The 23285-nt window shown below is 35.7% G+C and overlaps 3 protein-coding genes across 5 annotated transcripts in view; all 3 read right to left on the bottom strand.

Moving 5' to 3' along the window:
• tmod (tropomodulin) overlaps positions 1–1312 on the bottom strand; it is a 49607-nt gene extending 48295 nt beyond the window's left edge. Inside the window, exon 1 of the mRNA XM_013309215.1 lies at positions 1171–1312. Within this exon, the coding sequence (XP_013164669.1) occupies positions 1171–1248 (78 nt within the window). The 5' untranslated portion in view covers positions 1249–1312. The remainder of the gene's footprint in view (positions 1–1170) is intronic.
• Positions 1313–2913: 1601 nt separating this feature from the next.
• Positions 2914–13023, bottom strand: LOC106115734 (pyruvate kinase-like). Of its 3 annotated transcripts, none has more exons than XM_013309209.1 (11): positions 12917–13023; positions 8440–8572; positions 7437–7660; positions 6852–7074; positions 6427–6533; positions 5992–6138; positions 5110–5211; positions 4609–4854; positions 3942–4164; positions 3458–3614; positions 2914–3112 (listed from the first exon to the last, which is right to left on the bottom strand). In XM_013309209.1, the coding sequence occupies exons 1-11, from the start codon at positions 12950–12952 to the stop codon at positions 3097–3099; spliced, it is 1614 nt and encodes a 537-aa protein (XP_013164663.1). In that variant the 5' UTR covers positions 12953–13023; the 3' UTR covers positions 2914–3096.
• A 675-nt stretch (positions 13024–13698) lies between these two features.
• On the bottom strand, positions 13699–22063 carry Usp1 (ubiquitin specific protease 1). The gene is made up of 10 exons (XM_013309207.1): positions 21909–22063; positions 21530–21802; positions 21016–21184; positions 20596–20803; positions 19595–19745; positions 18472–18589; positions 18001–18209; positions 17670–17833; positions 17296–17498; positions 13699–17069 (listed from the first exon to the last, which is right to left on the bottom strand). The coding sequence occupies exons 2-10, from the start codon at positions 21789–21791 to the stop codon at positions 16706–16708; spliced, it is 1848 nt and encodes a 615-aa protein (XP_013164661.1). The 5' UTR covers positions 21792–21802; positions 21909–22063; the 3' UTR covers positions 13699–16705.
• Positions 22064–23285: the final 1222 nt, after the last annotated feature.

A 23285-nucleotide genomic window follows, 5' to 3' on the forward strand; every position in this document is an offset into this window, starting at 1 on the left:
AAAGATTAATTATACAAAATTTTCTGTCACAAATTTAACTGTAACGAATCAACATAAAAGCAATATTATTTTTAATGTTTCAAGCGTTATCTACATCGTGTTGAAAGGACTATACAAATGTTGCCAAGTAAACAAACTAAATTGCCAGCTACTTTTAATTTTTATCTTTGTTTAATTATAAAGATAATTTAGTCTGTGATCTGATGTAAAATTTCGTCTACTTCTTATCAGTTTTTAATCTACATAAATTAAGCGAAAAATAACAATGGAAGTTTCGTTGCAATGAATGTATTTCTATCGATTAGTGATCAGCACAGAGCAAGCAAAAGCCCGAACACGAGTGCTCGAGACGCACACATTAATACTCGCTTTCGTATTGTGAATAAACATCGTAATGTAGCAGATAAACTAGGATGGGAGCCAAGACGAAAATATGCCACGGCGCGTTTTTCCATTGGATTTCGCGCTTTGGAAACGGACAGTAGTCCCCCTAACATTCATTGTTGGTGACCAGAGACAATGCGATGAGACTTGTGACAGTAGACGTTCCGATCTACCAGATATTATAAATGTAACATTGCTGTATCTCTTATTTAATTTTTCAGCATTTTTATGTAATTGTGTCCGGACGACGGAAATACCGAAAGAACGGCGTTACACAATGTTCTCTAACGCTTCCATCGCTTTCGGCTTCGATGCTATTTGTGTTTAGTTCATAACAGAGGGATATGTAGCTAATGTGTGGAGTGTATGTCATTTTGTTTTGTGTCGTGTGGCAAGGTCGCACGTGGGGGGTGTCCAGCGAACGCACGAGACAGGTCGATGCACACGCGTCAAGGTGGTCACGGAAATTTTCATTCAAACGCCAGTTCTATTTACATCGTCGCAAATTACAAGTGGCGCGGCTTCCTTCGACGAGCGGCGTGCGGTGTGAGGCGGCGGACCTTCGCGGCCACGGGCCGTGGCCACCGGCTTCCCGGAATAGGTGGGCGTCTTCACCAGGAAGCGACCCGCAGACGTGTTATAGAGAGGGTAATGTTTTTTTTGTGTTTAGTTGTCGGTTATTTCCGTGTGTCGGGTGCGAAGGGCTGGTAATGTTTACAGCTGAGTCCAGCCGGCGTGTGTCGTGGGCGGCGGCGCCGGTGTCGCGGCGTACAAGCGAGTGCTCACCTCCTCTATCTTGAGGCTCTTGCGGACCACCTTGCGGGTGACCGCGGTCTCGTAAGTCTCCTCGATGGTCTCCGCCATGGTTACGTGTCGCGTCGCAGCGAGCGTCGCGCGCGGCAGTTACGGCGGTACTGGCGGTGCGCGGTTATTTTTAGTCGCCGGTCGGCGTGCGGCGCCCGAGCAGCGCGCGCTACGGACTCTGGATTAGGGAGACTCGGGACCGTCCGAACGGGACCGTATACCCGGCGCTTTACGGCCTAGATTCCTCCGAGCTCGCAGGCTGCACAGTGCAGGCCACTCTATGATGGTTAGTACCTACATCAGCTGCGGATGTTGACGTAGAAGATTTGCGTGATGATACTGGAAACTGTAAGTGTCAATGTGAATGACGTCATTCGGTGCAGGTCTTTCCGTTGTTGAGAAGTGAAAGATAGGTTCGTTGCAATATTATTCTACTATGTGTATGCTCGTTATTATATTATTATCGAAGAAGTAATTTGTGTAGTTATATGTTCGGTTTACTCAGGTAATAAAGTTTTACGTAAATAGGATGATCTGTTATTTTGCGACGCCGCAATGCGTAAACACTTTCAACCATGCCTTCGAGAGGTGGGCACAGATTTTTATGTCACGGTTATTTCAAATTATTATTTCATTGCATTTTTCAGGCAAAAAGTAAATATATTTAAAAGTGTTAAGCTAAGACAGTGTATTCGCAATCGTAGGTATGTGTAAACTAAATAAATCTGGACACAATTAATTCTGGCAACAATAAAATGAGCACTGAGCGCGCAGTAATTCCCCGAGCAAAGTACACGCCTCGTTTTCAGACAGTTATACCGGCAGTTACATTTAAAATGGTCGATACTGCGAGGTTGTAAACAGAATCGTCTTATAAATTTTCCTTTATGTCTGAGTTGTAACGCTGAAAATGTCAAATAAAAAAGTCCTTAAAGATTCAACGAATAACAGGGATGAATCACGTTAAGGCATGTTTTACATTAAAAAGTGCTTGTTTTGAATGTGATCTTTTGTATGTATTTCCAAAAAGTTTTTGTAAGATTCTTTTTTAACTTTTTTTTTGGTTGACTGATTGGTCAATTTGACCATCATTCCGTACAGTATGGCTCGCAATTTCTTTTCAAAGAGTAAATGTAAACGGATTGTGGCAACTAGTCAATTTATTTGTAGTCTGTTTACAATTACCGTGAACGGTATATTTCGACACAATTATTGAATCTCCATTATTTTTTTAAAAATCTTCAACAGATCTGAATCTGTTATTCCACTAATAGCGCATACCTTTGAAATGGTGCCAATACATTTTTGCTGACTATATCTCATTACAAGGTCAAACATTTTTGTAATATCTCTCACAATTAATTTATATGTAATTGTCTACAAATTATTATAAAGCGTGATTTATTTCATGAAATGTGACTACTAGCGACATCTCTTATCATTCATATAAAACTTTATTGTCCCAAATTAATGTTTCCTCTATCGATTTAACGTTCCTTTTTACACATCTTACTAATATTATAATAGCGAATGTTTATATGTATGTTTGTTTGAAGGTATCTACAGAACTACTGAACGAATCTCGATGAAATTTGGCATACATTTAGAACATAATCTGAAAGAACACATAGGCTACTAATTGTATTGTTTTTTAATTCATCACGGACGGAGTCGCGGGCGACCGCTAGTTGTTTTTACATAAAGAAAGGGAAATAAAAATGAAGCTTATATGTAATTCTGCACATTTTTAATCGAACCCACAAATACACAATACTCTCTTCTCTAATAAATAAAGTAGATATATTTTAATGTATACATATATCAACAGTTATTCTTGTTTTAGATCATTATATATCACTGCTAATCTGCACTAATACTTGGGGAGAAATATGCTGCAACTTTCACATCTTAGTCCACAACGGGGCTGGAAAAAATAAAAAAAACATTTAGTTTCGCTCACTTCTTGACCTTCCCACTGATTTCAAATGGATTAGCAATCGCTTAGAAGACAGCTTTTGCTTCATTCCTATTTAAACGCGCCTTTTGATGTTACATGACAGTTAATTATTTCTATATTATTAGTTCAAATCTCCACCACCGCTACAAACCGCTACCATCAGCGCCAAAATGGCGGAAATAAAATAGGCACAAAATAGTACGTCTTATAGCCAATACATTTTTAGAGATGAGTGTTTCCTCCAATTTAACATGTTATGTAATTGGATAATCCCTTAAGATCCGCTGAGATAAGTGATAAGTATTTATATACATGATGCGCATGGTGTTGGTGTATCCGGAGCCCTGGCGCCAGCCGGTGACGACGATGACCTGGTCCCCGCGCCGGATGAAGCCGCGCTGTCTCCCGAACTGCAGCCCGAACTGCACGCGCAGGTCCACGTCCTTCAGCCAGTCGCTCGCCGCCGCCTCTGTACATCACAAACAAACTTATAACACTTATTATTTAACTATTAGTAATAAAGACTAAGAGAAATTTATCATTGGATCGATTTAGTCTGAAGGCACAAAAATAAGCGAGACAAAGAACATATCAGGAAAGAAGATTTAGTCACTGAGTGATCAAGAAAGTTTTTCGAAGTATAGGTAGATGGCTATAGTAAAAACAGGGCGCGGTAAAAATCTCGCCCAGGGCGCTTAAAACATCTAAGACTGTTACTGTGAGAAAGGACCATACCAAATGGAAATTTGTCATCTTTGGCCACACCAGTGGATGATGGGCGTGAGTTGTGTTGTACCTTTGTATACGAGCGGCAGCACGCCGCGGTAGAGATGTGCCTGTCGCGCGGTCTGCGGGTGTCTGGTGACGGCGATGACTGGGCAGCGCGGGCGGTACTTGCTGAGCAGGTGGGCGGAGCGGCCGCTGGTGGTGATCACCACGATGGCGGACGCCATGCACTTGCTAGACGCCTCCACTGCCGCTATCGCCAGAGAGTGAGCCGGCTCGATCGGACCTTTAACCTACAACACAACGTAATAAAACTGACGTTAGATGGCGTTGAAATTCATCCATATAACTGAATGTGGTAGCGTACTCATTTGTTGAACTTATCCTTGGTTTCTGAGAACAAAAGCTTTGAAAAAACATATCGTCGTCCTTGTCATTATCTTTGACAAAACAGAGATAACAATATATTTAGTCTCAGAAACCCACTGTAAGAACTAGGTTAATATCTCGTCTTTGAGTGATATTCTATTCAGTTAGCGTATATTTAACAGACATTTATTAACTCTATAACAATTCAATTAGCAACTGTCTCTGTATATTCATATCTAACTGTTAATGCACACTTAAACTTTTTTCACTAGAACGTCTAGCCGGACTACTATCATAGAAATATCAGCCGTGATATTGCTCGCTTAGTGGAAAAGCGGTTTAACATCAACCTTTTTGACCAGTGTTACCTGAGCGACGAGGTCCGTGAAGAGCTGGCGATGCCATATAGCAGCCTCGGCCTCCTTGCAGATGTTGGCCATGGTGAGAACGCACTCTAGCGGGTAGTCGCCCTTCGCCGTCTCACCGGACAACATGACGCAGTCCGCACCGTCCAGGATGGCGTTGGCCACATCTGATGTCTCCGCACGCGTCGGCCGCGGCTTCTTCACCATCGATTCTAACATTTGAGTCGCGCAGATCACTGGCTTACCCACCTACAAATGTTACACACAATACAATGCCTGGTTTATATTATTCCAGTACAGTAGAACACTAGCGCTTTGAATTACTGACATAATGAAAACACCAACTGGTGCCAGTGATTTATTACAGTCTATGCCATCAATTAATTAACCCCTTAAATCTTAGTAAGAAACGAGAGGTGTGTCAGGAGCGCTTCAAATGGAAGTCCGTGGTCTCTGCCTACCTCTCTGGGTTACGAGTGTGAGTTATGTTGTAAATAAACTTACTTGGTTACAACGAGCGATCATCGTCTTCTGTGCGAGGAACACTTTTTCAGGAGGGATTTCGATACCAAGGTCTCCACGTGCCACCATTATACCGTCGGATGCCTACAAGTTAATAATATTAATCATCCATGCAACAAAATCATAAATTATAGTTAATTCTGAAAATAGTAAAAACCTTGTAAAAATAATTCTCCTAACAAGCGTGAGTTGTATAAAAATCAATAAAAGTTTTCTTTTTTAAGTTAAACTGGTTAAAGCTTTAAATTAAATTATCATGTATAGTTCAAATAAAATCTTGAATTAAAAAAAACATTAACTTATTTACAAAAGAAAGCTGGAACATCTCAATATAGGTTATATAAAGAGGATGCAATTTTACAATGATTGCGAATTATATCACAAATCGTGTAGATTGTCTGCATCCTGTAGCTCTGATATACAAATTGGGTAATAATATACAAAATTGTAACTAGATTTTACTAGAATTAGATCACATGATGCTAACCGAGTGAGAAGACTCGATAATTTATTCCAGTAGCAAACTCTAAATTATATCCACTGACAGTGGGTTCCTGAGGCTAAAATACCATTTTAAAACATATTCTTTTTTGTGTAAAATAATGTCTAAAATCATGACAGGGATGACGATTTCATACACATATTTTGGTCTCAGAAACCAACGGTAAATCTTACTATTATTATAAATGCGTAAGTTTGGATGGATGGATGTTTATTAGAAGGTATATCCAAAACCGCTCAACAGATGACAATAAAATTTGGCATACATATAGAACATAGTTTGGAAGAACACATAGGCTACTTATTACTTTTTCCCAGGCAAACGGAGTCGTGGGCGACAGGTAGTAAGCGATAGTAACTTACCGCGATGATCTCGTCAAGGTTGACCATGCCCTGGTGGTTCTCAATCTTGGAAATGATCTTGATGTTCTTGCCCTTCTCACCGAGGATGCCGCGGATCTCCGTCAGCGCAGCGCCATTGCGGATGAACGATGCGAAGATCATGTCCACCTGATAAAGTGATATAAATCCTTATTCTTATTGAGGAGAGAATGGGAAGAGGAGGTGGATTCGACGAAAGGGGACACATGTGAAAGAAAATATCCTCTTTCTGTGCCCTCTCCTCCGTTGATTAAAGCTAGGCAACGCATCTGCAATTGATATTGATTGATGTGTATGGGTAGTGGTAGCTTCGCTATTTCGGCGAATTCAGTTGGCTTGCTCTTTTGCTGCCTTATGATATATAAAAAACTTCGCATCTATACACACATAGTCTAAAAGAGGACATAAGCTACTTACGCCTTGTTCCACACCGAAGAGCAGATCAGACTTGTCCTTCTCAGACACGGCGGGCAGGTCGACTGGCAGACCAGGCAGGTTCACACCCTTCCTGGACCCCAGCATACCTGAACACAAACACATGCGTTATGCTTTTTTTAAATGAAGAAACGAGAATTGAACATTTGACCTATGCATTTGTAATTTTTTAGCAGCTGTAATCTTTTATCTAACAGTGAAATTACAGGGTGTTGTTTTTGGCGCAGTGGAAAAATATTCCTATTGGCCGATTTAATTTATGGAATCGATCGGACCAATAGGAAACAATATTGCTCTTGGGCTAAGTGGATGGTCGGTCGAAAAGATCTAAATTCCACAACCTTAACACCTGGATCGTAATCTTTGTCTTTTAAAATTATTTTTTCCTGATCCTGAGTAAATCTTACCTCCATTCTCTATGGTGCAGACGAGGGTATCCGCAGTAGAGGACTGGCAGATGACAGAGATCAGTCCATCATCAATGAAGATCTTGTTCCCTGGCTTCACGACGCCGGTGATGTTCTTATAGTCGACAAAGATCATGGCCGCGGTGCCCTTTTCTTGGTAAGCCGGGTTTGTCGTCAGTTTGATGGTCTCCCCTTTCTTTAATTCCACTTCAGCCGAACCACCCTGTGTAAGAATATTTTTAAAAATTTAACATTGGTACCCACAACCATATTTACTGGGTTCACGACCAAAGAAGACATGAAGTCAAAGTAATAAATTTTCCTTTGCACCCAATTCTAATAAGGAAATTTTTGGAAGGGTGAGTGTATTTGACAGGAGAGGGTAAGCACAAGAAAGGGAAATATCATCTTTCTGTGCGTCCTCCGTCGAGTAAAGGCAACGCATCTGCAATTGGAGATGTCTATGATTAATGGTCGCTTCTCTATTTCGGCGTAATCAAGTTGTAGATTGCTCGTTTGCCACCTTATAATACACAAAAAAAAACTTTTTTTATGTCACTTTATTCAGTACTATTGTATACTTACACCTTCAAGCAGGCCTGTTCTAATTTCGGGGCCTTTAGTATCTAGTGCTATAGCTAGAGAGAAAGGTACACCGAGCTTCGCGCTGTAGTTCTTCTCAGCTTCGCGGCAGTTCTTGATAGTTTCAGCGTGGTACTCGTGGGAACCGTGAGAGAAGTTCATACGAGCGACATTCATGCCCGTCTCCATCATCTTCTCCAGCATTGCTACATCACGGGAAGCCGGCCCTGGATAACATGAGAATATAAAATAGTGCTTTTGTATGTACATGCGATCGTTTCGCCAGTTTAGCAGCTTGCTCCTTTGCCGTCTTGGGCTTTTAAAATATTTACCGTGGGTTTCTGAGACGAAAATGTGTTGATACTCCTATGTTAAACTTATATTTTCGTATTTTTCTTATTAGTGTTTTATATTCAAAACTCCCACAGTAAGCAATTATTAAGTAATCAAGATACGTTTTAATGATAAAAAAGAAATATATGTATCGCATGTGAAAAGTTTGTTGACGTAGGAACTAACCTAATTTCAGTCTGTATGCCAGTAAACGACCTATCGATCAATACATCTTGCTACACGCTACTCGTGGATTTTGTGTTCTTTGATATTGCATTACTATAATTGTGTGCAAATTATTTAGCAGAAGTTTATCGCATCCATATGCCGCATTAGATGGAGTTTGTTTTGATAATAAGAAAAGTAAATATACAAGATTATCTTAGTTGATTGTGTTATAAGTTATGAGTTTATACCCAGAACGAATGTAGAAGTAATCTTCTATGTCCAAATGTCTTGCTGGAAAAATTATAACGAAGCGCACCAAGGAGTCCTCTAGGTAAAAATGTACTCTTTTGACTTTTTCTCAACTCTGTTATTAACACCTTCAGGCTCATCTTTATTAAGCCGATGATCATTGCAGATTAATGTTTTCGAATAATAACCATGTTAAGTTGGGAACACAGGTACTAGGGCACCATATGTTCAATAAAGTACTTATGTTATAACTCACCGATGGTGCAGATGATACCGGAGAGGCGGACATAGCTGGCCTTGGAGTCGATGTCGAGGCTGCACATATGCTCGAGGTGCGAGCCCACGTCCGCCGCCGCCATTTGCATGCCCGGCTTCTCAGCGGACCCCGACTGCACACACATTGACACACATCAAATATATAAGTAAAAAGTGGATTCAGTGATTCTCCCCAAAATCATTAGTTTCGTAACCCTTATAGTAAAATCAATAAATATAAGTCTACACTACAGTAGTACATCCTTATGTTAGTCGAGTAAATACGAATCGAATCGATCCATCGATACGATAGCATGCAAACCTCATACTACGGAGTTACAGCTGTTTAGGCTACAAGACGTAACAATGAAACGGACATACTCGTTAATTGCGTTTTTACGTTTCGATTTACTATTGTGGGTTATATTTAAAAGAAAGATTTTACACATTTGCTTAACTTCTGATATATCGAAAAGGAACCCTACAATTCTATAGTCAAATCAATTCGAAAAAGGTTTCTGTGTTTGCAGAATGTAAAAAAATCTTGCCAAAAACAACTTTACTTGAGATTAAAATCTGCTCTTCTCCCCGCCCTGTTACATGTGAACGGGCCCTTAATACCTGAATGATACGTTTCCGTGTGTTCCTGCGCATCTCACGTTCAATGTCGAAGTAATCAGTAAACTTGCACACAAATAATGCATCGTGACTACTCTTTATTCAAATCATTATGTACAAATTAGTGTCTCACATGCTTATAGTTGCCTTTGTTTCTGACTAGAAAAGCAATCCAAATAGTTATAGGACCCCTCGGGATCCTCATAAGACTCAACTACAAAGTAAAGAAGATATGTAACAGCTAGGGTTAACCGGGAGTATATAAGAAAGTTTTGGAATCTCCGGTTTATCTAATTTATCTACCTCACGAAATCATGTTACCTAAAACCTAGAACATATTGAAAACTGTAAGCACGCTATTTGCGTTACAATATTAATGAGATTAATGTACTGAATCATTCATTGTCAAGGTCTATGATGTAATATTACATACTACATATTCTGCTATCATAACATTTTATGTAAAGTAAATAGCAGTATACAGATTTTAGTGGCAACATATTATACAGCTTAAAATCTATATTATTATCTTTTATTTTAAAAAATATATATCTTGCATAAATACATAAGTAGTGAAGACTTCAGATTATCTGTATGTATTTAAATATACATTTATAATTAGTAAAATCTTATTACTGGTGATAGTGTCAAGGCATGTTAGGATCGGCTCAAATTTCTAAAGGAAAAGGATATAATGATTAATTGTATTGTTATTGAAACTAGAACAAAGTAGAACCTGAACATTAATAAAAGCATAGTGTGTAGCAAAACTGCCTACGCGAAGCAACAGCCTGACTTCCTATCATCATGCATGTGATGTCAAAAAATAAACATCACTGCAGTTAGCAACAATAAGTGGCTCGTCTGATCTGAAGTCACTGCCATGGACCCATAAAAGCAAAATGTTTGATGTAAAACTATGTAGAAAACTATTACCTAACATCTGATGCTGCTCAAGAAACATGTCTATCAGTGGTTATATGTAAATCATGAAATTTTATAATTGGAATAACAAAACTCTTCTTTATAATAATAAATGATTACATTTTAAAAACTAATTTAGATAGCTATATTTACATAACCATTCAGAATTTTTCATTGCTTACTTAAGCAATAACAAAGTAGACATTAACTCTATTATTTATAAATTTGTTTTTGGTGCATTAACAAAATGAAAATAATGCTAGCAGTGTTATTAACAAATTTCTTAATACTAGCCTTTTAAATATAAACATAATATATGTTGAAAAAAGAATTATTTTATAACAAAAAATTAAGCAGACAAAACAACAATTTTAATTCAATTTTTTACCATCGTTCTTTTAAAAATTAATGACACATTGCGAATAGCATACCGGCAAAGCTTCGCACTCATTTTGTTTTATTTATTTTACTCGGTTTTCTTATAAGAACGATATGGGAGCATGAATAAAATTTTTACAACTGAAAATCTTTCCCTATTCACAAAAATATCGTCAAGGTAACATTATAACGTAATTTGCGTGAACGTGACGAATTTTACGTAGCTCAGATGATATAATTTGTGCTTTTAAATAAACATCGAAATATTACCTCTGTTTTGCCATCGTATATTGTCGACCACACCATATTCACAGCTGTGTAATGTAACAACCTTTTATTTAAACACGTCAGGGGTAAAAACGTTTGTGATCTTGAACTGCCCTTCGTAAAAAACTTCCCGTCGCAGCTGCACCGGAATACGACTACGGACTTGCGTATTACATCGGACCGCGCGAATCGAGGCGCGCGCAACAATAGAGATAGAGACGTTGCTACGCGGGGTGAGTGCCAAACCAAAAATTTAAAAAGCCCTCCTCTATGGATCGAAAAATTCTGATGACTGTAAACAGAATATTTTATCGTTTCAAAATTTACTAATCCCTTATCCCTTTCATCTCACATTAAATACATAAGACTTCGTGTGTGAACCAGTTATTCTAAATTTAAACGTTTGAATATTTGCCAATGCATGCCGCTTGCCAATATAAGAGTAAGCAGTAGCTGAATATTAAAAGTATTAATTAGATATAAGAATATACCGAAAGTTACTTTATAAATAGTTTTTCTTAAAAAAGAGTTATTTGCACGTACATTTTGAATGATACTATAAAACTATTATTTTAATAATTATTTTTCACGACTTCGAGGAGTCATTTGACTTTCGTTTATATTTTTTTGGCAGCGTGACCGTTACAGTTGAGTGAAACGTAAAAAACGATAATATTGGTTTGGGCGGTTCCGTTGTGATGTTATTTAGAAGTAACTTAATGCATTACTTACGTTATAAATCTTGTGATAATAACCATTTCCAAGTTTTGCAAATTCTTTGTTTACCAGCCTATAATAAACGCAGACTAAAATAATATTGTGCTTTTAATTAACATAAATTTCTATCAGGTACGTAACATCTTTGCTATTTTATTACTGATACCGAGAATTGCATACATTTTTCGATAAATAAGCAAACTTAGTAAATATACTTTAGAATATAAGTACATACTAGCCAGAAGCGATTAATATCACATTGTGTTTCCATTGTTGGAAAACTTGTACAAAGACATATTAACGTACAAACGGGTGTTTAGGCTGTGGAAACTAGCATTAAACTACCATTCATTTAACCATTTAGTTTTCTAATTAGACCTTACGTTATAAACGTAACATATTTTAAATGTCGTTCTTGTTTACACACATACCTTACGAAATCACGTGATTAAACGTCTTGATTTACATTAAACATAAGTTAGTGATCCAGAATGATTACTCCATAAAATATTGTTAACGGCGGTATGACTTGATTAATTTTCATCTCATACATAGGTACCTACGGGCTATATTATTTAGTAAAACGGCGTATATAGTCTAGTTTGTTAAGAAATATATGGATTACCTTCATAAATCTATAAAATTTACTAATAATTAACTTCTTAGAATAATTTAATGCAAAATTAGACCGTATCTTAAAAGTTGATAATTTAAGATTAATCTCAAAATTGTCTTTACAATATTTTACTTGGAAACACCTAAACATACTGAAGTCATTTAAAATAATGTCGATGTCTTAAATGTAAGTTAATAAAATCAATATTAATAAAATTTATTAATGTGTAAAGTTAAAATTTGTAACGCAGCTTTACAGCTGACGGGACATTTTAGTGTTCTTCAGAGAAAATCTTCCATTGATACATATGTATAAAAACTAGGTTATAAGAGTATATTGTAGAAATCTAGTCAATGTAAATATCGGCATATCATTACGGGACCGCGTGATCAACCCATAAAAAGACAAAGTGAAACAAGAGAGTGAAAAGTGAGGGAGATAGCCAAATTATTCATTCACTTCGCCGACTAAAACACCGGTTAAAATTTTTCGAACGCTATGAAAGCATCGATAACAATATGAGAAATATTTGCAAATTAAAATATAAATTATCTACTTACAAATGCCATTTATATGTCAAATTAAAAAGTAACTTAAATGATTATTAAAAACACACAAAGCAAAGCAACTCGGTATACTTTGTAGTTTGACAGCAAGTTATCCGGCTAAGGTCACCGCAATGTCACAAGCAGGTAGAAATTTTTACACTAGCCACATTATTTTATTTGCAGTGTTGCTCAATTTCATTGTAAATTTATTTTCAAACAATATCTCATAGTTATTTACGATTACTATTAAAAAATTGTTGATGCAAATAAAGTTATAATTTTTAACTAAATAACTTAGTTTTTTTCCAATTATGTATTTAGTTTAGTTTTTTCGTATTATAAGTATTGTTTTATAATGTTTTGATAATTCGTTTAACATAAAAATATCTTTTTAATTATTTATTATGTACCTGGTATTTTCTGTTTCGTGTTTCTACCGCCTTCATTTTTTTACAATTACGATACACGACTTTCACAAAACACGTTAAAACGTCTTCTGGCGCACTCCCGTCCCGTCCCGTTTGACTTCGTATTATCTCTGAACAGATAAGAGTATCAGTACAGCCGTTTTCTATAACTGGTCAATAAAGTCGCTACCTACCCTTCCTTGTTCTTATCTAAACCAATAAAACTTATCGGACTTGCAATCTTGCATTTATTAAAGGCGTGTTTCAGAAAATAATTAATTAAAAGGTATTACTTTTTTTTTATTTTAAGAGGTAAAACAAAACTAATCCACTCAACTCTTGTCCGTCAGTCTGTTACTTTGAAAACAAAGTATCATATTTGGAAAAATCAAAAGAAAAGATTTTTTATTTTCGTCATCGATTTTTCATTTCAGGGTATAATATCGATTTTCACGCAAACGATTGTTTTACCGGTAACCCGTGGAGAAATATCCCACATTCGTAATTGATTTCGTTAGCCTTTGCTACTGAGACAGATTTCTAAAAAACTTATGTTCTTAGAAATATTTATGGATACTGGCAGCACTATAACAGTCGCAAGTGGTGTTGCACACATATTTTCTTCGGAAACAAATCAATGAACATTTTTCTTAATAGTCAACAACCTTTTATTAGCAGAATTGCTATCACAAAAGGATCTCATTTTTCACTTACCCATTTATTACAAGAAAAGGTCATAAGAATTAACATCACAAAAAAAACAAATATTAGTTATTGAAATTATTTTTAATTTCCAAATCCAATTTACATTTAAAATAATCATAACATTTTCGTTTGATTAAAATAAACACGTAAAACTACTGACAAGATTATTTGACCTTTTTCAAAGGTTTTGGAATGGCATCCGCAACAAATATACAGCACATCAGTATACAAGAAAAGTTATATATAACAACTAAACACAAACATACAAAAAAATAAGCTGTCATATGTTTAAAAATCATGTGAAACTAAAGAAGATGGGCCCAGTTATAGTAGCAATAGAAAAAAATAATTGTATACAGTCAAAATTTTATCAAGGTTAAAATATTATGTCCAATAATACTGATTTCATTCTGTTAATATTGTTCATACAACATACATGAAAATACAATTATTAAAACATTTTAAAACATCACAAATATCTACTAAACACAAAGGCCAGACATTGAAATAAGAAATATGTGAAAATCAAAAGACAATCTGTATTAAAATAGTATTTTTTAACCTAAAACATCAATTAAGTGGTCTTATTTGAATATGTTAAGACACATCATGCGGCAAGTACAAAAATAGTCGCTTATAGGAAAGGCAGGTTCTTAAACGATAGCAAATTCGTATTAAATATACATATAGTATGAAAAATCATACAAAGCAGCAGTTGGTACTTCGTAGCAAGTGGATAGTTCCGTTGTCCATCTCCAAATACATTCACTAGTCTACATAGACATCTACTTCATGTGCGCTCTCATAAAAATATACGATAATAAATCATTTTTAACTATGCTTTGTATGGATCTCTGTATGAAGGATTAACAATTTGACTAATCGAAGACATCTATCAAGTAAAGTGCTACCACGATATTAAATTTATTGCCTTTGTCTTTTAATTATGATGAACACTTTTTCATATTATCTATAAGTTTAAGTCATTATAATAAAATAATGAATATTAATTAACTCTAAATTTCTATTCAATTATTACTCCGCCTCGAAGGACCAAAGGTAAAAGTTGTAAGTTTCTAACTCTCTAAACATTTATTTTATTCACATGAAGAAGTTCTTCTCATGTTAACTTAATTACTTGGTATTCGATATTCGATTTCTATAGCTAGCCGATTGGTGTTAGCATCAGGACGGCGTGTAAATCATATATTTTCTACTGATATAATAAATTCATAAGTACATGTCTAAAATTTATGTGCACTCATTAATTCGTGGTAATACTGTACGTACGCTGTACATTAAATTCTATAAACTTTATATGAAGTACTAACTTTGAACTATGATTGCTTACATTTAAGGAAGTAAGGCCATGAAAGTGTGAAGAGATACTTGAAAACAATGAATTTCCCTAGTAATATTTAGTATTTTTATGTTGCCTATTTCAATAAAAAAATTCTAAAGAGAATTAAATGGTATCTACATTTTAAACATTTTGACATTCTTTTAGACATGCTTATTGTTAAGGTAGACCCCAATAACGAAGCCTACATAAATTTGATTATTGGCCGATTTCAAAAAGAAAAAGATTATCAACTAGTTCGTAGTTTTTATAAGAATTATGTTCAATGCTAATGCACTAAGATTTCGACATAATTAATTAAACTGTGTATGTGTTAAGTTGTAAATAAACATATCAGTTATCTACCTTATATTCATTGCTCTCAAGTATTATGTGCATGTATGAATCTAATGATTGAACACATTTTAGAATCCCATAGGACACCCGTACATTGCCCATAATTAGGAAATTACATACAAATCTAAATATAGAGAAATATACATTTTAGGCCTTAATTCTTTTATAGCGCAGTAAATATCTGATACACTAGGTGGAAGTAGACATTGTATAAAATATTTAAAAAAAACACAAGTTATTGTAGACCTACTTGTTATGTTCATTTGAAACACACATACTTTTTTAACTACATAAAAACTTGTCTTTAAGTTTAGGATCAAAGAAATCAATCCACAACTAATGCATGAATACAAAGATATTGTCTATTTTTTCAAATAGATTGAAAAAGACGATGATATGTTCATGGACAGATGTTTTGGCGATTAACAAGTGAATACAATGTCTAAGCTCCCACCTTTATGCAAGTAACATGGGAGCATATATTTCGTACCGGAGGAACATGTATTCAAATACTTTTCAATAATTATATTTAAAAATATTACATTATATTTCTTTCTGTTTCATATTGTCTGACTTGTAACATTTTTCACATTATTACACTTTACATACATCTACTTCTCATATTCACTATTCTTATATGTCTGTTCATTTCACATTGAATAGACCAGCCACTGATCAACTTTAAATATATGTCTTTTTAAGCATTTTTATATGTCGAATAACATAAATGATAATTATGTTATCAGTCAAACTAACTTTTGTCTTGATATTTTAAAAGATTTTATGTAAACAAGCATTTATGTGTAGCAAATTGTGTCTATTGTTCCTGAATCACAAAAATTTGGTGTTATTGGACCCTATATCCTTACAAAATGATTCTTTTTTTCAATAAAAATTAATGTTTAATAGTTTTTTTGTTGGTAAATGTAATATATTTTTATCTAGATGTTTTCATCATAGGTACATAAAAATATTTATTTCTTGTTTACATAAAATCTGATTTAATCTCATAACTTGAATTAAATTGACACAACTTAGCATAAACTAAATAGCAGACATGTTTCTCATTACAATTTCTTTTATAATAAACATTTTTTCATGACATTAGAATGATTTAAGTAATATTAAGTAGTATAACAGAATCACATGGATACAGCAAACATTACCTTCGTTCCTCCACTGTCAACTTCAATTTGACAGAAGTTTCATCTATGAGAACTACAAAAATAAACTCGACTGGTATTTAATTTGATCAACATCATAAACCCAACTCTGCCACACAAACACGAATTTCACATTTATATTGGTAATATACCAAAAATATATTTTCCATTAAATCTATACATGACTTGAAGCACAGACCGGGCACTGAGTATCACTGATGTCAATCACTAACCGACTTCGCTTTTTACATAGAAGAGTAGGTAAGGCGTTGCTGCAGATCTCATCTTGGGTTCGGAGGAGAGAAGATCCTCGAACTCTTCATTGGAGATGGGCTTGACGAGGTCATCATCACAGGCGAGCCAGCAGGCGTCAGGTCGGGGACGCGGCACGCAGCAGTCCTTGGCTGCGCAGCCGGGAGTGGGGCGTGGCCGGCTGAACAGCGTGCGCATGAAGCTGGAGGAAGGGGGTGCGCCCTCGCCGCCCGCCTCGCGCTCGCAGCGCCCCTCTCCCGGGCTGTCGCGTGCGTACGCCACGTAGTGCCCGCCCGTCAACGTCTGACCCAGATGCATTATCACCGCCCATAGTATGTACCTACAATTCATTTATTTGAAGTTATAACAAAACTATACTTTAAAATATACATTTACAGTATTATCTTGGCCTTACACTCTTATAACCCGCCAATAACTTCTTGTCATTAACATTAATTACAAAATTTGTGTTGGAGAAATTATAGAGCGAGAAATGTTCCTTTCCTAAGGTTATACAAAATCTTTTACCTGCTTTCAGTATGAGTGTAATCGGGATACATGTATACCTGTGGTTTGGCGGGCGGTCAGGCGGTCGCGCAGCGCAGGGCTCGCAAAAGCAAGGCATAAGGAGCGGCGTTGGCGCGTGCCGAGTGATCTTCTCCATGCCGCCGCTGAAGCGCTTTAGCTGCAGCACCAGCAGCCGCGGCAGTCGAGAGTACGACACGCTGCGCCACGCTTCGTTGTACCGCAGGCAGCGTTCGCACCAGTACTGCAACACAATGCCACTTGCCTTGTATTAAGAGCACCAGAAACCAACGCGGTGTGTATGCATAGACTGCTGGAATGTGCCAAATGAAAGTCCGTGGTTTCTGCCTACCGGTCTGGGTTTCGGACGTGAGGCTTAAAATTCTTGTTTTTTTTTGTAATAAACATTATTAACCTTGTTCTGATCTCGAAGATACTCGCTGGAGAGGCAGGCTGCGCGGAAGGGCTCTTCAGAGGGCGCGTCGTCGTCGCCCACGGGCACACACAGCTCGCACACCGCCTGCGCCTTCTCCGTCACCGCCTCGCACTCCAGGCACATCGTACGAGTCACCATCGTACCTATGCATTGTCATTTCATAAATAACTTCCTGTCATAACCTAACATATAACAAAGTTTCCTATACAAAAGTATGAATAAAACTCTTGAAAATGTCAACAAAATGAAAAAAATGTTTCATGTATTTATAAACTAATACTCATCATCTGAATTTGGTTTTTCTTCCTACCTTCAAAATCATCAGCAACAAAGTCCCAGCCTGGTCGAGAGCGTTCCTCCCTTTCGGGGTCTGCAGGGGATGGCGCCCTCTCCTCGGTGGGGGAGTGTCGCTTCTCGCTCGCCTTCCCCTCTTTACGCTTTTTCCATGACTTTCTCAGGTTTCCCAGCGTCGGCTTACCAGAGTCCGACTCCAGCCCCGCCTGACGTCCTAATCCATTACTGTCAACAATTTTGTAGTTAGAATAATATTATTAACCTTATAATGAGCAGACGAAGGTTAAATCTACGTATTGGGATTTTAACTAGAAATGCTGGTTTCTTTGATAATCAGTGCCGAAAATCTTTTCTTGTGAATAGTTGAATTTCTTTCTTATCTGAATATATTGGCTCATTTAGAAAATATTGTTTTTGTTGATTTCTATTTCAGGACTAGACAAAAAGTGTGGTAAATTCAAAAACTAATATTATTTGTCAATGTTACCTGTCTCCATTCTCATGTATTTGCAGACGTGACGCTCTAGCGCTGAGTGCTCGGCAAGTTTCCCGGATATTGTCCAGGATGCATACCAGCAGTTCGTGGGCGTCTTGTTGACGATTGCCTAAAACATCAATACAATTATAGAAGAATTAAAGTTATTGGAATCTTTGTTCGGTGTAAGTCCAAAGAATTCTTGCATATACATTGCCTACCTTTAATTAATGGAAGAGAGGACACATAGAGAATATTTCCCCTGCATGTAAGTCTACTCCTTCATCTAATCAAATTCTCCTTATCAGCCTTTGCTTAGGAAAAGATGGGAAAGGAAAGTTGACTAAACTCTTCCGACATAACAAATTATTTCCACCTCCTCCTGTCTTCATTGGAAAGATTACTAAACTAGTGTGTATGGATAGGAGCTAGTTTTACATATGGAAACATGATATTACCAATTATAAGAAGGCTTATATGAAATGTATTATTATTTGAACTAGACTAGGAAGGTAATTTATTACATTTCTAGCTTCCGAAGTATTTTACTTCAAAATCTTGATGCTTATGCCTATTTTTGTTTATTCTAGGAGTATGGACAAAATAATTTATATGTTACTAGGGTGGAGTTAGATAAATATAATTAGGTAATGTTCTAGGAACATGGCGAGGTATTAGGAAACATGCTAGGAATAACTTAGGTCAAGGTTTTTATTGATTTAATAAATGGCTTATTAACTTAATATTAAGTGAGCATTAATGCTTGGTATGAAGTTTTATTAAAGCATACATAACACATACTTAGTTATGTAATGTGTGGACATTTTGTATGGCTTCTGTCAACTTTGCAATGTCAATGTTATAAGTTATTTACATTGGTGCAACTTTATATTATTTTGTTTATCAACAGAATTAAAAAAATATAATTTTTTTAAGAAAAAACTGTAATTATATTGCCAGGTTAATGAAGAAAAAAGAATAACTCAAAAAGTTGTTAGAAAGAGAAAGGAAGCATTCATAAAGATTAAAATGAACTTCAATGAATGTGTTTTATTTACCAACAAAGACTATACTGAAACTAGTTATTTGCTCACATCTTTAAAACTATTTTTGATAATATTCTCTATAAACTTACCCTCAAATGTAGAATTAACATCTCTTAGTGCGGCAAGAAAGGCATCTGCAGCATATGGCTCAGGACTCCCATCTCCCGAACCACTGTTAAGGCATTTGCTCTCCGCTGCTCGAAGGTTTAAATAAGTTTCATGAAGTTTCTCCGTAGCAATCTTAAATTATAAATGTTTGTTTTAATTTAACTGCATATAGTGAAGGTTGTTAGGGATTAAAAAACATTTGCAATTTTTTATATACAAAGATGTATCCTACATAATCTGTAGGAGCAGTAATATACTTGTACTAAATCACCCGTGGCACTGTCCGTGCGGAATTAAAAGAAACATGACTAGTAGCCTATGTGTTCTTCCAGGCTATGCTCTAAATTTATACCAAATTTCGGCGAGATTGTTCTGGAGATGCCTTCTAATCCATCCGTCCAAACTTTCACATTTATAGTATTAAGTAAGAAGCAAGATATAAATCCCATTTAGAATACAGTTCAAGCTATCTAATCATGATTTTGAATAAGCAAATTCATCCAAAAGCATCCGCTGTGCTGATAAAACCACATTTAAATCCATCACTCAACTCTGACAGAATAAATATGTTAACATTTTTATCATACAAGATAAAACTTATTGTGTAACTTTCAATTTTTAACACAGAACGGACAAATGAGTAGCGAATGTGATAATGTGATGCAAGATTCTTAATATTTAACTAGATATGTTACCATTAGGTAAAGGCTGCCCCCATGTTAAGTGGCATTTACTGCCTATTGACATTTTCAGTACAAATTGGTCAAACATAGCATCCATGTAAAATTGCTACAGTAGCTAAGTGACCATTGCACTAAGTATGCAAATAGAAGGTTGCAGATGTCTTGAACGACAGAGGAGGGGATGTAGATAAACAACATATTTCCCTTTCCTATACATGCCCTTCCTTTCCATCCACATTATTAGGAAATATTTTGAATTTTCAACTTCTCAACTTTGAATTTCAATAAATTAGACTAACCTGTATTTTACTTTTCCCAGCACTATTGTCAGATTGTCCTAAAGACAGTAAGTCCTTACTGCTCCATGATCTGGTCCCTGATGATGCTAACCCAGCAGCACTTCGACCCAATGAGGAACTCTTCAATCTAATGCTGCCTAATTTCTGTTCCACACTTGCCAAATCTGATACCAGATGGTGCAAATTGTGAAGAAACCGAGGTGCATACCTTGAATTAAGAGTTTTAAATAAGATCATAAATTTACACAAACTTAGTACAAATTAACTATGTTCCAGTAATCTTACTAATCATCATGATCATCAGCTCACTATATGTCCCCACTGAGGGGCTGGGAGGCTAACCCAATTTAAGGTAATCATACTAATATTATAATAGAATAAATGGAAAAAAATATATAAAGAATATAAAGAAAAGCTTACCTGAGTGTATAAAGTACACTATTTAAAAAACAAGTATTCCCCAAGTTAGAGAGAGTAGCAATAGGGGCCTTCCACTGAGCTCCTCCCCCATACTGATTGTCTGTAGGGTGATGGCCATTCAACATGGCAGCGCTGCCAATTGGCTTTTCTAATACTATCAGCTCACTATCTAAAAACGCCAATATAAATACTATTTAAAATAAAATATATTAACATTCAAAATATTGGTGTACAGTAATAAAAATAAAAAGGTGATGAAATAAATCGATCACGCTTCTAGATTGTTCATCACTCTCACTTTTTGCATCTTTCTTTTTCTAATAAATGAGCTGAATTTCCCATAATTATTACGTGTATATTATATATTTCTTGTGCTGACAAAGTATACTTGTAAATGGCTGTATGTTAACTATCTTGTATGTATTATTCATACTTTCTAGCTGTAAGTCTTCCGTGTAAATAAATAAATATTTCCTGATCGGCAAAATGTTACGTACAGACGTAGTGTACTTACCGGCAGATTTTAGAGTTTCCGATAATGGTTTTAGTTTCTTCGCAGCATTCAAAGTATTAAAATATGTGCTGTTCAGTGCTCTCTTTACGGGCTTATTCTCCTTATTGTCGTCGTATACTTTTAGAGAGCTAGAAATACCTTTCGAATTCACAGGCTTTTTATTTTCGTCGCTCAAATATGTAGCATTATTCCTGTTTAAGGATAGTGTAAATTTCGATTTTTCAACACCTTTTTTCGTTCCTGATACAGGATTAACTGGCATCTTCAGGATACCTGTAACAGATGTTATTAAATTAGGATAAAAAATAGTGGTTACTTTTCTGCTACATAAGATCGGTCAAGGATGTCGGGGTATATACAATTGATCTAAAATACTTACGTGAAAGATTTCGATACACACATTGACTTACATTCTACACTGTAAGACAATATAATCCAAATTATAAAAACTAGATAATTAAGCAAGTATTAAGAAAAAATAACCGCGAATATCCCCATTCGTAATAGACGGCCATATTCGTCATAAATTGTGTAATGGTTGCTGCGCTATGTCAAATCAAAGAGTATGTTATGAATGACAAGCCATAGATGTAGTAATTGAGTAAAACGGCAACCGGTAACATTTAACGTAACATTTAAAATCTCAGAATTAACAAAATTAATGCTTTGAAAAATATTTTACTGCTAGGAATAAATATGATTGAACATTTTGTATTAAATATAGATTAACCGGAATTACACAATCAAAACGAATGGCGACCGGAAGATGGCGTTACTATGTTGTTGGTGTAACCGATCGAAAGGAATATGATTAAAAATAACATTAATATCAATTAATCAATAAAAATATGTACCTATCTAATTCCTTAAATATTTAAAGGCCCGTAGGTAAATTTTGTCTTCCGTAGTATTCTGTTACAGCGGTAGAGTCTGCAGCAGCATATTTGCTACATGAATGGCCTGCTTGAACGGTGAAATATTAAAATCGCATAGAAGGCATGTGAGAAGTGTAGGTATTTCCGCGATCCGTGTGATGAGTGTGGGTCGGAAACCTAATTTTAGTCCGTCATTAGAACCCAAATTCGGCAGAAGAGAATTCAAAGATAAATATAAAGATTCCTCATCGTTATATCATGTTTATAAAATCAAGTTGTACCTGTACCTTAGTAATGTTAGTTTACATTTATTAATTTAACACTAGAAAACTTTCCAAGAAGCTAGCGAAAGCTGCGTACACTGTCCATCTCAATTAACATTATGCAAATCTACATAGACCTCTAACTCCCAGCGGGCTTCTAAATTCACTTTAAACGCTGCCTTTCGTTATTTTTAATTAAATCGAATTTTTTTATAGCAGAAAAAACACGCAGGTTGTTTATGTGATCCGACATCCATGAACATTCCCAGTAAAGTAAACCCTTGTTAGGTAATTTTGTATATTACAGTAAATTGATGAGCGTAAAATATACCAATAATAATGTAAAAACCAACATAAGCCGATAGTAATAAATAAAACCAAAAATAATAAAAATATCTTAGTGGCCAATAAAATTTTCGAAAGGATCACTATAAAATTTTACATGTAAATTACAATTGTAAACTTAATATAATCTGAAAGTGCTTTATATTTAAGAGGTATAGATAATATTGTCAATTCAATGCAGACAATACATCTATTTTATGATCATGGACTTTACTTATGAATACAGATTAAACTTTATTTCGAAATCATTAAAGTTTGTAAAGCGAAATGTAA

The sequence above is a fragment of the Papilio xuthus genome, unplaced genomic scaffold, assembly GCF_000836235.2.
Source record: "Papilio xuthus unplaced genomic scaffold, Pxut_1.1 DF827777.1, whole genome shotgun sequence".
NCBI classification, from domain to species: Eukaryota; Metazoa; Arthropoda; class Insecta; order Lepidoptera; family Papilionidae; genus Papilio; species Papilio xuthus.